Here is a 13,834-nt window from a genome sequence, read left to right as displayed (position 1 = left end):
AACTATAGTATGTGCCTTTATGACAGGGACTAATAATTTTTTTACCTTACATACGGGTAAAAACAAGTAAATATCTTGTATTATCTCCACCTTAAATTTAAATTTGATTCTCATAAGAGGGTCATCATTTCATCGAACAACCTTAGAACATAATCGATTTGTGACTCTACAAAGCTTTTCTCATGTCGGTCGATTGAATTATCCCCAAAAATCTATTAAATAACAAAAATATCTCACCAAAACCCTATTAACTACTAAGCGCATGCACCCCGCTCACATCTCATCATTCTTGTCAACCGTTAAAACCTCGCAATAAAACATACACCGCCTCTAGACTTGTCTGTTGTACACCAAACCCTAACTCTTTCTCGCTTCCCACCTTTTCCGTTGTGGTTGTATGTTTGTGGCATTAGTTAGCTCGGAAGGGCGTTTCGTGTGGTAGAACAGACGAATAAATCGGGCGGAAACCCTAGAAACCCTATCAAGACAACCAAAACCCTGAGCGGATTCGGAAGGAAGAAAGAAGAAAACAGCAGCCATGCCGCCTCGTGCAGCAAAGAAGAACACAGCTTCACCGGCTCCAAAGAAGGCTGCGGCGAAGCCGAAGCAGGCGGTCAAGGCGGAGGAACCTGCCACTGCCGTAAAAACGGAGTTGAAGGAAGAGCCCACGGTCATAGCCGTGGAAGAGACTAAGGAGGACGTGGAGATGGCCGTGGAGACTGCTGTTGAGCCCGCAAAAGGTATGTGAGACACCCCGCGGTGTGCAGTTTTTTACTCTCTAGCTCGTTTGTTTGCCATTGGGCGTGCTCTCTTTGCAATGATTCATGTGTATGTTTCGGGTTTATTTAGGAAATCCTGTTTATGGCTTGGCCTCATACTCTACGTATTTATATACATGATTTTTTTTTTCCAAGTATTTGCTTGTTTTTGTTTATATCTCGTTGCACCATTGGAAGGTTCCTGCACGGTGTTACTCTGCGAAGTGTGATTATGGTCTTGCTATCTAAATTGGTTGTCGAAGTTTAGTGTTTAGACTAATTTATAAGATTCGTGCTTACGAGAAGGTGTGTATAACTTTTGAGCTTTTCTATATTACAAATCTATGTTTTTATATATGTATACATACATATATGTGGTTGTGTTTATAAATATTTAATCATTGTAGGCGGGTGTATGGTTTTGTTGCAATAATCTTGGTTTTAATCATTTTGTGTTGTTCCAGAAGCCTTAGAATGGCTCTAACCTTTAATGTTCTAATTTGAAAATGTTGTTGCATTCTAACTGAAATGCCTTGTACAACGGTCATTCCAATGGCTGTGATAGCTGTTGTTGATCTTAAACTTACACTTTTTGATTTACTGTCTAATATTTTTGATAACATTTTAGCCATAGTTATGACTACACAATTGTTATTTGATTTGATGATGAAATGTATCCATTAGTTATAACAATTTGCGCTCTTTAGAAGTTCTATATATGTTTTGAGCTTCTATTTTGAAATTTTATTTATAATGTAAACAATATTGGCTGAAAAAGATATGTTGAATTATATATGTATACATACCTATAAAATTAAATAGGTGTGTAATTATTGCTTTGTTTTTATTGATATGCTAATTTTATTTGCTGCTTGTTAGATTTTTGTGCCTTCTGAGGTGGTGGCATCTATTTTGGGAATGATGTTATACTGTAGCCTTAATTTGTTAGTCAAAGGTTATATTTATCTGTATTGCAGGCTTGTCGGATGGCTTATTGTTTTTAATTGGAATAGTTTTCTTTTCTGTAAACCAGCATAGTATCTTTAGTCGTCTTGAAGGTAGTTGCGTCAGTTTTTGAAAAGGTAGTTATTGTGTTTAGAAGGTTTTTTAAGTTAGTTTCTTTGGTTTGGAGTTATAGAAGGCCATCTGCTTTGAGATAATAGTTTTTATATTTTGATCATATTTTAATATTTAAAGTATTATAATTGTTTGGAGAAGCTTATCTCTGTTTGAGGCCATGGTAAGTAATTGCAGCTAAAGCCTTGTTATGGTTGTTGTACTAAGGGGTTCTAGCAGGTTTGCATGTTGCCTCAATAACAAAGTTATCTCTTCAAGTTGTTAGCTTTTCTTGAGAGTTATGGTAGAGTATGTATTTGAAAGTGATTTAACTTGTGAATCTGCAAAATTGTATTATCTTCTTAGTTGAATTTAGAGGTTTTGGATTTTTCTAAGGTTTGACAGGTTAGACTACTGATATATTATTGCAGTGGCGTGTTTTTGGTTCTTTGAGTTAGCCAGGTTATGCAGATTTTGGCCCCATTGTCCTGGGGCAGATCACACTTTGTTGTGTATACCTATAATCATGGTTATTTGGAAACCCATCTCTCACACCCTGCAGATTTTGGCTTCATTGTTCTGTGGCAGATGACACTATGCTGTGTATACCTATAATCATGGTTATTTGGAGACCAGTCTCCCACGCCCCAAGATGTGTCACAAAGACAGTTTCCATTATTGAATGTATTTTTGGAAACTTCTCAACACCGCAGGCTTCTTTTGTTTGCTGCATCCCCCAATTTTCCAAGGCCTCCTTACCAGAAATTGACATTTCATGCCAGAAAACATAGGGCAAAAGTGGGAGGCAAATAAATAAAATAAACCCACTTAATGTTTCAAGCTGAAGTTTTGGATGATATAATAATCTACCGCTGACTGTGTAGACTTTTTTTAAGATGGACAAAGAGAAACTGTCTTTACTATTTACTTCTCTTGCATGACTGGTTTTCTAATCATGATATAATCTGGAAATTATTTAATTATATTAGCAAAAAATGGCAACTCTAAGTGCCTGGGCCTCCTATTTTTATTCTTTAACTGTTAGGCTAATAGCCACGCATATCCAAGAACCCCTGTCTCTTTGTGAGTATGCTTACAACAGAAGCTTCCTTAGGTTAAGCAGCTACAATCGGGTGGGGGGATTTATTCATATTTTGTTAAATTCCCAGAGATTCAATGTGGCTCATTCACAACTATGGATGTAAGGACGTTTAGGGAATGGGGATATGTATCCGACAGGGATGGCTTAAAGGCAAAATAATTTTGGGGACAAAGACGTCAAGGCACTCCTATTTAAAAAATGGGATATATATATATAGAATTCAAATATACATTTCATAACATTGATAAACCATTCTCCATAGACATTTTGGAAACTGAAATACTTTCATTGTAAAATTATTGTGTGCACTCTACATATAGAAAAAATGCTCAAAGTCTCCAAGTTTCATTCATCAAATGACATAATTATTCAAATGTGAACAATGGACATTATTATATAGCTAAAATACTTTACAGTAATCGATAACATAAGTATCCAACTCCATAATCAGCTGTCCATAAGAATATTAATATGTAAATACTAAACTGAACTTCTAAACATTAAACATTGAAGTTTGCAGATAATATCTAGCTATCCATAGTCAGTAGATGGTAGGTCTAAGAGCCTAAATCAAGTAAATTTAATGTAATGCCATGACCTCCTCTTTCAACTATCATTCACTCCTTGTCCAGCTGCTCCTCTTGCTGCTCTTCTCCTTTGTGAATGTGAAAATCTATGTTATGGGATTTGTGCCCTAAAGGCCAGATCCGGATTTGGATCCAATCTGGATCTGGATTCGTGCCTGGATTTGTGCAAATCCGGGCAGGATCCTTATTTTACATAGTGGATTTGTCTGCCCGGATCTGTGCAAATCCAAGCATGAATCCTGAAGGATCCAGCGGGAATCCTCTCAAGGATTGATGATTTTAAATGGGTTTAAGCTATTTAATATGACTTGCATTTTTTTTTGCTTTGTAGTTCTAAAATGATCCTTCTATGCATTATATATACTAAAACTGAGAGAAATATACATAATTATATATATGTTCACGAATCTTAATTGGGAAAAAAAATCATGAATCCACAGATCTGATTCACAAGCTCGAAACAGAATTGTATCCTGAATTGGTAACTAAGGTGAAAATGAATTTATTTTTCATTTTTTGGTTATTTAATGATTAGATTAGGTTTTGATATTGTTAAATGTGGTTTGGGTGTCTTTGGGGACTAGCCAGCCATTTTTTCAAATTAACATTGATAGTCCCTGGGACAGGAAGGGGACTTCTAGCCGACCCCCTGTATTCTGCTGCTTTGAAGTGCTGTTTCTTTGCTGCTCTGAAACTGCCGTTTTGGAAACATCCGCTTTTTCCCCAAAAAAAGGGAAAAAAATTGGGGATGGGAAATTCCTGTCCTCTGTACTTTGGACGGGGTTGGGGCAAATTTAGCAGGGGATGCGTCCCCATGGAGCACTGATTTGAACCTCTGTGGCGGGTGAGACATGCTACATTCCTCAACTATATTAGGCTATCAGCTTCAAGGATTCATGTGAAAAGCTTATATTATGGCTTCAGTTTTTATAAGTGTGCTGTACTATATTGCATATTGCCTTAAATATATTACCCCTTATAAAATTATTGTTGGCATTTGGTTTTAAAAGCCCCTCGTACTATATTGTGTATTCCATGTTAGCTTTTTTAGATTTTTCTCAATAAAAGATTGTACTATTATATACTGGAAGCAGCAGGCTCTCCATCCCAAATCTATGAGATATCTACATCCAGAACATGACTATTGTTATTCGACTTTGATTAACGTTTTGTAAAGTAAAATTTAATATTAAATTGCCCTCATGTGTAATAGGTTTATTATACAGCTTTTTTCCTGAATTTTTTTTTTGTTCTGGTTTTGTTTTTAGAAAGTTGGGATATTGGTAGGTTGAATGGGGATGTGGGCCCATGGAAATCCTCATCTCTGTCCTTCTTCACGTAGTTGTATCTGAGACGGAATATTTTGCCAAGAGATGCTTGGCTGTCTTTGGGATAGCTGGAGGCATCTGAGATATACAATAGTTTTTTGAAATATCCACATGATGCCTTCCAAAAATTGTTTGGTATTTTGCCATTGAGATGCTTGGCTGTCTCTGGGATAGCTGGAGGACATCTGAGATGCTCCTTTCTACCTTGAAAGCCCTGGTTTCCAAAGGTATTTTTGTTATAAGAGATGGTTTAATCTAACGCTGGAGACAGCTCCATTCTGATCATGTCACATTTGAGTGTGTGCATTGTTGTTAAGATCTTAATGTGATCATACTTGAAGTTTTTTGATAACATTTACAAATGTTATCATAATATTGGTAGGTTGAACCGGGATGTGGCCTCACTGACACCCTCATATCTGTCCCTGTCTCATAGTTGTTTTTGAGAGTTTTGGACTTCAGGAGCTGTTACCAGCATATCATATTTTTCTGTAACATCCCCCTCATGCACTCCAAAAATGTGGGGTATTTTTCCAGGAGATGCTTGGCTGTCAGATAGCTGGAGATATCTGAAATGCCCTTTTGTACCTCTACTGTCCTTGGGAGCTCTGGTTTCTGAAGGTATTTGTGTTTAAGTGCAAGAGATCATAATCTAATCCTAGAGAACTCTATTCTAGTCACGACACATTTGAGTGGGTGCATTGTTGTTGAGATTTTAATGTTATCTTTCTTTAGTGGGTAAGACTTTTTGTCTACTAGCGTTACTTCTAAATTTGACTTTAGAGACAACTATACCCTTAATGTCTGAAAGAGTGTATCAAAAGTGTGCATAGCTGCCGGTTCAAATGTCTGGTGTTTTGATACTAGCAGTTGCATATTTCATTTTTACTTCATTTGTTTCTCTGTTTTTGGCATTAGATGAATAACATATTTGTGGTTTTACAAGGGTTTTGTACTGCTTAGCTTGTGTAGCTTGCAAGGTTATCTGAGATTGTCAGTTATTACGAATGTTGAATTTGCCAAAATGCTGTTTTGTATACAAGCAATTATCTCCCTCGATGGTTGACTTCCTCCAATTTTGAATAAAACTAGTAGTATCTATTTACAGTTGGTAGCGATGAGAATTGAACAGTGCTTGATACCAATTGTTTTCTTTCAAGTACAGATTTTCTCAAAGGTTTGATAAATGTACACATTCACAAAATCATTGTGTTTTTTTGGTGATAGAACAAAGGGAACACATTATGTTTGTATAATTCGGAGATCGAAACATAATATTAAATATTTTTTGGAATTTGTGTACCAGCAAAGTGGTAATGTGACTATCCGATTGTAAACATGCACGGAAAATCAAAAGTTAATGAGAATCATACACTAAATGATTCTTGATGTTCAAAGCAGTGCAAATTAAGGCTTCTTTGTTCCTTATCATTATGTTTTTCCCGACTTTCTAGTTGTATCTATGTTTGTCAATTTGCAGTTCTTGTTGTGCATGGTTATTTCATAATTGTGGTCATGCTTCAGATTGTGTTGATTTTTGTGCACATCTTGTTCTATATGGGTAGTTAAAAGATGTTGTCATGCATAAAATTTCTTTGTATATTTTTGTTGTGTTTGTAGAAACCCACGACAACTCTAAATACACCTTGTTGAAAGGTGGATGGACAAAATAAACTAAAATTGAAAAATACTCAAATTGCTCCGACACTAATATATTTCATTAACTTTCCCATATCAATGACATTGCTCATATCAATTACATTTTGTCCATATCAATTACATTACATGATGCCCCTATTTATAGAGGCCTTAGATCATTTCTGAAAACATCTAAATTAGCTGACAAAACAAAAACGGACTTTTCTAGAATTATCTATGACATCCAGAACTTTACCCAACCCTATTTGTCTATCCAGGAATTTCTAGAATCCTCTCTATTATGCTTCTACAATTCATTTGAGGGGGAAATAACTCATTCCAGCACTCCTCGCAATTTCAACCTCAAATGTTGTTGCATATGAATCCAAATCCTTTTTTTTGCCTCATGCCAAAATGCTTCATATCTATTAATTTCTTGATGAATAGTGTCTTCCAAGGCCACGGCCTCTCATTTCCAAAAATATCTTGCCTCATTTGTCACAAATGCCGGTGACAGGATTCACTGATAACCTTGATCAAAATCATGTCTTCTTTTAGCTACCCCTTGATAGCTTCATCTGTCACAAATGGTGACAGGGTTCTCCAAATTAATTTGACTTTGATTCGTCTGTCACAAATGGTGACAGGATTTTCTTAACCTGAATCTTAAATTATCTCTGATACCAATTGTAGAAACCCTGGACAACTCTGATGCATCTTGTAGAAGGTGGATGGACAAAACAAATTAAAACTGAAAAATATTCAATCTGCTGCGGCAGTAATATATTTCAATAACCATTTTGTCCATGTCAATTACATTACATGATGCCTCTATTTATAGAGGTCTTAGATCATTTCTGAAAACATCTAAATTAGCCGACAAAACAAAAACAGACTTTTCTAGAATTATCTATGACTTCCAGAACTTTACCTAACCCTATTTGTCTATCCAGGAATTTCTAGAATCCTCTCTATTGTGCTTCTACAATTCACTTGAGGGGGATATTACTCATTCCAACAGTGTTGTGATTTTAGTGATATATTTTGTTTCTACTTTGACTTTTAATTTCTGATGGTCGGTGGTTAAATTTTTGAATGAAGTTATGTTGGAATTGATAACTTTAATTGCTAAATCTAATTTTATCCATCAATTGTCATGTGTTGTATCATGGAATGACTGTTTTTGTGAACAACAAATAGAGATACTCTGATATTTTGTGTAAATAGCCTCAATAGTTTCACTTATCAATTTTTACAGATGACAAAGAAAAATCTAATGGTGGTGAAGAAGGAAATGAACACGAAGAGGATATGAAAGAGTCTACAAAAGAAGAGACAGGAAACATAGATGGTAATGTGGATGACATAGAAGAAAATCAAGATGAAGAAGAGGACAATGAAGACGATAAAAGTCAAAATGAGGGAGATGCCGAGGCAGGTGAAGATGATGTTGCTGGAGAGGAAGATGGACAAGATGGTGGAGAAGAAGATGAAGGTGAAGAGGCCGAAGAAGAACAGGAAGGCGGAGAAGGAGATGAGGATGCACAACAGGTTAACGACATTCCTGCTCCCTTAAAAGATCGACAGAAACAGAAGGAGTTCGAAATTTTTGTAGGTGGGCTCAACAAGGACGCTGATGAAGAAGATTTGAAGAAAGTATTTGGTGAAGTTGGTGAGATTGTAGAGATACGGATGTCAAGGAACCCTACAACTCAGAAGAACAAAGGTTTTGCTTTCATCCAATATGCGACTGTTGAGCAAGCAAAGAAGGCCTTAGCTGAACTCAAGAACCCTGAGGTATCAGAATGAAGCCCTGTATGATAATTTTACATTGACTACTTGGTTGGATCTTCAGGATGATATGAATTTCCATTTTTAATTAATCTAATGTATGTTGTTTTATGTTAGGTGAGAGAGAAGCGATGTGGAGTCTCTCCGAGTCAAGATAATGATACACTGTATGTAGGAAATATTTGCAAGACATGGACAAAGGAAGCTGTTATAGAAAAGCTGAAGGAGTACGGAATTGAGAATTTTGAGGAAATTGCGTTAATGGATGATACCAAAAATGAAGGACAAAATCGGGGGTTTGCATTTTTGCAGTTTACAACACATCAAGATGCTATGAATGCATTTAGGCGTCTGCAAAAACGAGATGCAGTATTTGGTTGTGAGAGGAGTGCAAAGGTAGCATTTGCAGAAACTTCCATTAGGGCTGATGAGGATGCTATGTCACAGGTAAATTTTTTTTATTTGTTAAGTTTTGCTTTTATCATTTGGACTCTAGATATTTACACATATTCTTGTCAAAAGCAATGTTGGTCAGATAATGGATCAAATACTAGGAATTTAAACATATTCTTGTCAAAAGCTATGTTGGTCACTGTTTTTTTATTGCCTGGATAATCTATTTTTTTTTATCACTGAGATATCAGGAATTTGAATATAATTTTGTCAAGGCTAGCCCTATTTCTGCTTTATTATCTCACCACGGTTAATAAAATTTAATTGGTTTTGTTTTTGGAGTTTACTCTGTATATTGACAATGCATTTCTTAATGTTGCAGGTGAAGACGGTATTTTTAGATGGAGTACCTGAATTGTGGGATGAAGAGCAAATAAAAGAGGAACTCAAGAAATATGGCGAAATTGAGAAAGTTCAATTGTCACGTAACATGCCCAAATCAAAAAGAAAAGATTATGGGTTTGTTCATTTCCCTTCTCGTGAGGAAGCCTTGGCATGTGTTGAAGGTGTAAATAACAGTGAGCTTGGTGAAGGGGATGCTAAGGTAGGACTGGTGTCTTTAGGGTTATTAAAGGCTTTTAAGTTTTATGATACTTTGTAAGTTTGTCATTTTACCTATTTTTTTGTTTGGACTGATTCAGATTAAAGCCAACATTGCAAAGCCTCCTCATAAGAGCAGAGGAAAGCAAGGGTTCCGTGGAGGGTTCCCTATTGGAGATGAATCTACTGATAATAAACCACGGAAAGGTCGTTTGTCTAGGCGCTTCAGGTCCAAGGGTCAACGAGGTCAGGCTGGGCGAGGCACTCCTGGTAATAAAGGTAAAATTGCTGGTCGTGGAAAGGAAGTCAGAGACGGCAAGAAAGAGAAGGCATCAGAGAACCCCAAAGGTAAGAATCTGACTGGTACTTGGTGAATGGTGTATGCCTCACATTGCTCATCGATAAATAAATTAATAACATTGATCTTGTCTCTGAAGATGTGCATGTAAAGCTCTAAATGGTACACATCTGTTTGTAGATAAATCAAAGGGCAACTCAAACAAGGACAGTGAGAAAAAGAGGAAGAGAGACAATGAAAGAAGGGGCAGAGGTGAACAAGTTTCAGGACCCAGACGGGACAACAACAAATCTCGTAGATTCAATCAACCTGGGAGAGCCCCTCCACGGGGTTTGTCAAGGAGTGCTCCCTATTCTAGGGATAGCTACACTCGACATCTGGAGCTTGTAAATAGCTACATTGATGAGGCCAATCGCTCTTATGGGGCAATATCTGGATCAAAACGTCCATATTCTTCTATGGTTAGTTTGGGGGGCTCTATATTTAATATGTTCATCTGATACTTGTTTTTTCATAAATTTTTAATTTTAATTCATTTTGGCTTCTGTTTGCCAGGATGATGTTCCCAGGTATGTGGAACCTGGTTTGAGGCATTCAAGAGCTCGATTGGATTATGATGTTGGGGGTGCTTCTCTTTATGCTGGAACTGCATATGGTCAATCAGTGAGGTGGGTGTGTTTTCTATTAGACACTGTATCTTCCTTTTTTTGCTGAGCTTGTCTCTCAGTTAATTGTTTTGGATATTTTCTAGGCTTGGTCGAGCACCTGAAGCAGGCTACAGTGGTCCTTCAAGGAGTTCTTATGGTTATGACAGAGATGTTGGATATGCACGGAGTAAGATCAGATTTTTTTTTAAATTTTTAGTACTGGAGTGCCTTTATTTTAAAAGCTTTACAGTTGACAGTTGACCACGGGTTATTTTTGGTTACATTCTATTACAGGTTCACTTTCAGGTGCTGCAGCAGGTGGGGTATATTCGTCTGGCTATGCTCCAAACACCATAGCAGAAAGAACAGATGTAAGCATAAGAGAAAATTTGCTTTTGTAGTAGTCTTTTCTACGTCATCTAATAACATAATATTAAATGTTATTGTAAACATTCAGGTTTGTTACATAGCTAATTTTTTGTTTGTGTATATATTGCAGATTGCAGGTAGTTCTTATGCATCTTTATACCCAAGTCGAACATCGGGTGCTGGATATTTGCCAGGCCGGGGCTCTGGAGCATATTATTAAATTGTAAGGCTAGCATATTCCTTCCTGTGTCATTGGAGCAGAATGAAGATTTTGATCCTACGATTATGAATGGGTTTAAAAATTTGGTTGTGCAATATATTTGCATAAATTGGCGCATGCAGGAATTTGTTAACTTGTCTTATGCATGTTTAAGGTATACAGATTCTTGGTGCATATACCCCAAGAGGCAGTAGTCTGGGCCTAGATTGGAGTATTTCTGAGCTTTAGATATCTTGGCTGGGGTCTTTTACTAGGGAAGGATAGATAATGCCGTATCTTCGTATTTTTATATTTACTCGTCCATTTCTTAAATGGTTAATTTCCATATAAGCTGGTATGTTTGCCTCTACCAGTTTGAGATTGAATGAAGGCAGGATGATCAAAGATAGCATCATTTGGAAATTTATGATAATTTTGGTCAAAGTTGGATCTTCTAGCTATATAAGACTAGCCAATGATACTAGCTGGGTTGTGGTTTTATATTTGAAACTTATTTCAAAGACTTTTGTTGGATTTGGATTGAAGTCTTTCTAGGCTTCTCTAGATTGAATGGAAAACCAATTTTCACTTTTTGAGTGCTAGCTCTGTGGGCATCTGTGTTAAATTTGATAGATTCTCTGTTGATGCCCTTTATAGAGCTTTAATCCTCTCAAATTAGCATTTCACAAATTGTCTCTACAGCCAAAATCTTAGTGCAATTGTTTGTTTGCTAACGAGGATGCAATTTTTCTGAATCTGTCAGATGAGATTCATAGTTTGTGGTCTTGATTAGTCTACAATTTTGAAGAAATGATCCAAGCTGGTGGGAATTTTGTGATTTGACTTCTGTCATTAATATTGATTAACTGGCTTGGAGTGGATTTTAAGATGATTTGCAATGATCTGAATCTGGTCTTCTGAGAATCATTCTGATCAGATTTGATGGCTCTTAATTTGAAGTATTCAAGGCATCGTGTTCACATATTTGCCTTTATAAGACTACCTCTCTCTACATTCTTTACATATTGGTTATGTAGAAGTACAGCCAAATGTTGATATGTTCATTGAGGCATCAGTAGTCTAAATGCCCCTTCTACACAACTTTGTAGATCTTGCTGAAGATTAAATGATAGTCTGTTTACGAACGAATGTTCTAATCACAAGTAGAATTAAGAATTGGGTGCAATCTCAACTATACCTCTTTTTGACTGTATTGGTACAAACTATACCTCTTTTCTACTCTCTACATATTGGTATAAACAGTACCACTTTTTGACTGTCTTAACATATTAGTTATCAAGAAGCACGGTCAAATATTGATATGTTTATTGAGGTATCAATTGTCTAATGCGCCTTCTACATAATGTTGTAGATTTTACTGAAAAAGTAGATGATATTTGCTGTTTAGGAATGAATTTTCCAGAACATTTATCACATGGGTTTTTGTCCCAAGCAGAATTAAGAGGTGCAATCTTAAACTCTCTTTTTGACTATCTTTTAAATGTTGGTTATCAAGAAGCACGGTCAAGTATTGATATCCTTCATTGAGGTATCGGTAGTCTAAAGGCTCCTTCTTGACAATGTTGCAGGTCTTGCTGAAGAGTAAATGATGGTTTACTTTTTAGGAACAAATGTTCTAGTCTGTCTCACTTTGTTGGTTTTAACTGGGTCTCTATTTAGTAGTGGATTCGATCTTAAAACTATACCCCATTTTCAACTGTCTTTACATATTGGTTATGTAGGAAGCACGGTCAAAGATTGATATGTACATTGAGGTATTACTAGCATAAATGCCCCCTTTACACGATGTTGGAGATTTTGCTGAAAAGTAAAATAAATATTTGCTGGATAGGAACGAAATTTCTAATAAAACCATTTCATACTAGGTTTGTTTTAAACAGGTTTTAGTCCGAAGCAAAATTAAGTAATGGGTCTTCGAAACAAAGTTTATTATATATGATAAATATAAGATTATAGTCGCTTTAAAGTAAGTTCTAGCTTATAAAAATAAAGATTATAGACACTTCAAGGTAGTTCTAGCTTATACCTGGCCGCTTCATTGTGGTCTGGGTACATTTTAAGCGCTCTTGTTTTAACTGGGCTCTAAGTCCGAAGTAAAATTAAGTATTATGTAGAAGCACGGTCAAATATTGATATGTTCATTTAGGTATCTGGGGTATAAATGCCCCTTCTACAGTGTTGTAGATCTTGCTGAAAAGTAAATGATATTTGCTTGAGAGGAGCGAATATTTTAAACCATTTCTTCCAAAGTATAGTTTTACCGGGTTTTAGTACCAAGTAGAATTTGCACGTAGCAGCATTTGTTTTTTTATGACCAGATAAAGGATCCTGGGGTTTTGAGGGGTGAAAAGATTAGTTTTGTTTGTATACGTGATTTTGAATTGACAAGGAAATGTATATTAATGTTATATTATTGTTTGTTTTAATTTATTATTGTTCGAAGCAAGAGTATTGAAATGGCACCCAAGTTTTGCATCACGGGGCCGTGTACCATTGTACAAGCTGATTTGTATACTCTATACGTAACTTGTTGACATGATTTGATGATAAATTAAAATTACAATTTATTTGTGTAATTGTTTTGTTCGTTTGTGATTGTATTTTAATTAGTTAGTAAAATGGGTCAAGAAAGTATTTTCTATATTATATGGTGTTGTGTTGAGAAAGCTGACATAATAAACATGAACAGCAGGTTACGGATGTCGCAAACAATATCACACCTAAAATTCGTTCAACCATCGAAATGCTAACAATTTTCAATTTATACGCTTTAATTGTAGTAGCAACGTTGTATGGTCAGTAACATTTTTCATTATAGATTTATTCAATAGTGTATTATATACGTCACAATATTAGAAGGCTTAGAGAGCTATATTATTAATATGTTTCTTATAAAAAAATCCTGAAAGGAGGAGGCGCACTAATGAAAAAATAAAATAATTTGATAGACTTATCAGATATTCTGATTAAATTTTCAGATTACAATAATACTGCTCGATTATTCATCATCTTAGTTTTTATAAATCGTGGCTAATGAGATGGGTTTT

At 35.9% G+C, this 13,834-nt stretch overlaps 1 protein-coding gene across 1 annotated transcript; it reads left to right on the top strand.

The window, feature by feature from the left end:
* Positions 1 to 346: 346 nt before the first annotated feature.
* On the top strand, positions 347 to 11,368 carry LOC149541123 (uncharacterized). The gene is made up of 10 exons (XM_089802119.1): positions 347 to 740; positions 7,728 to 8,266; positions 8,378 to 8,707; positions 9,036 to 9,257; positions 9,355 to 9,601; positions 9,732 to 10,012; positions 10,107 to 10,219; positions 10,303 to 10,385; positions 10,493 to 10,569; positions 10,698 to 11,368. The coding sequence occupies exons 1-10, from the start codon at positions 539 to 541 to the stop codon at positions 10,785 to 10,787; spliced, it is 2,184 nt and encodes a 727-aa protein (XP_089658245.1). The 5' UTR covers positions 347 to 538; the 3' UTR covers positions 10,788 to 11,368.
* Positions 11,369 to 13,834: the final 2,466 nt, after the last annotated feature.

Source organism: Cupressus sempervirens, chromosome 9 (genome assembly GCF_028749045.1).
Source record: "Cupressus sempervirens isolate cs-2001-9-10 chromosome 9, ASM2874904v1, whole genome shotgun sequence".
NCBI lineage: Eukaryota > Viridiplantae > Streptophyta > Pinopsida > Cupressales > Cupressaceae > Cupressus > Cupressus sempervirens.
The sequence above is the reverse complement of the archived record's forward strand: the minus strand, read 5'-3'. Positions and strand labels throughout refer to the sequence as shown.

Bases quoted from the DNA above. Each gene is read 5' to 3' on its own strand.
- LOC149541123 (XM_089802119.1), top strand. From the start codon at position 539: ATGCCGCCTCGTGCAGCAAAGAAGAACACAGCTTCACCGGCTCCAAAG. The intron at 10,386-10,492 runs GTAAGATCAGAT...ATTCTATTACAG, and splicing joins AGATGTTGGATATGCACGGA to GTTCACTTTCAGGTGCTGCA. The intron at 10,570-10,697 runs GTAAGCATAAGA...TATATATTGCAG, and splicing joins CCATAGCAGAAAGAACAGAT to ATTGCAGGTAGTTCTTATGC.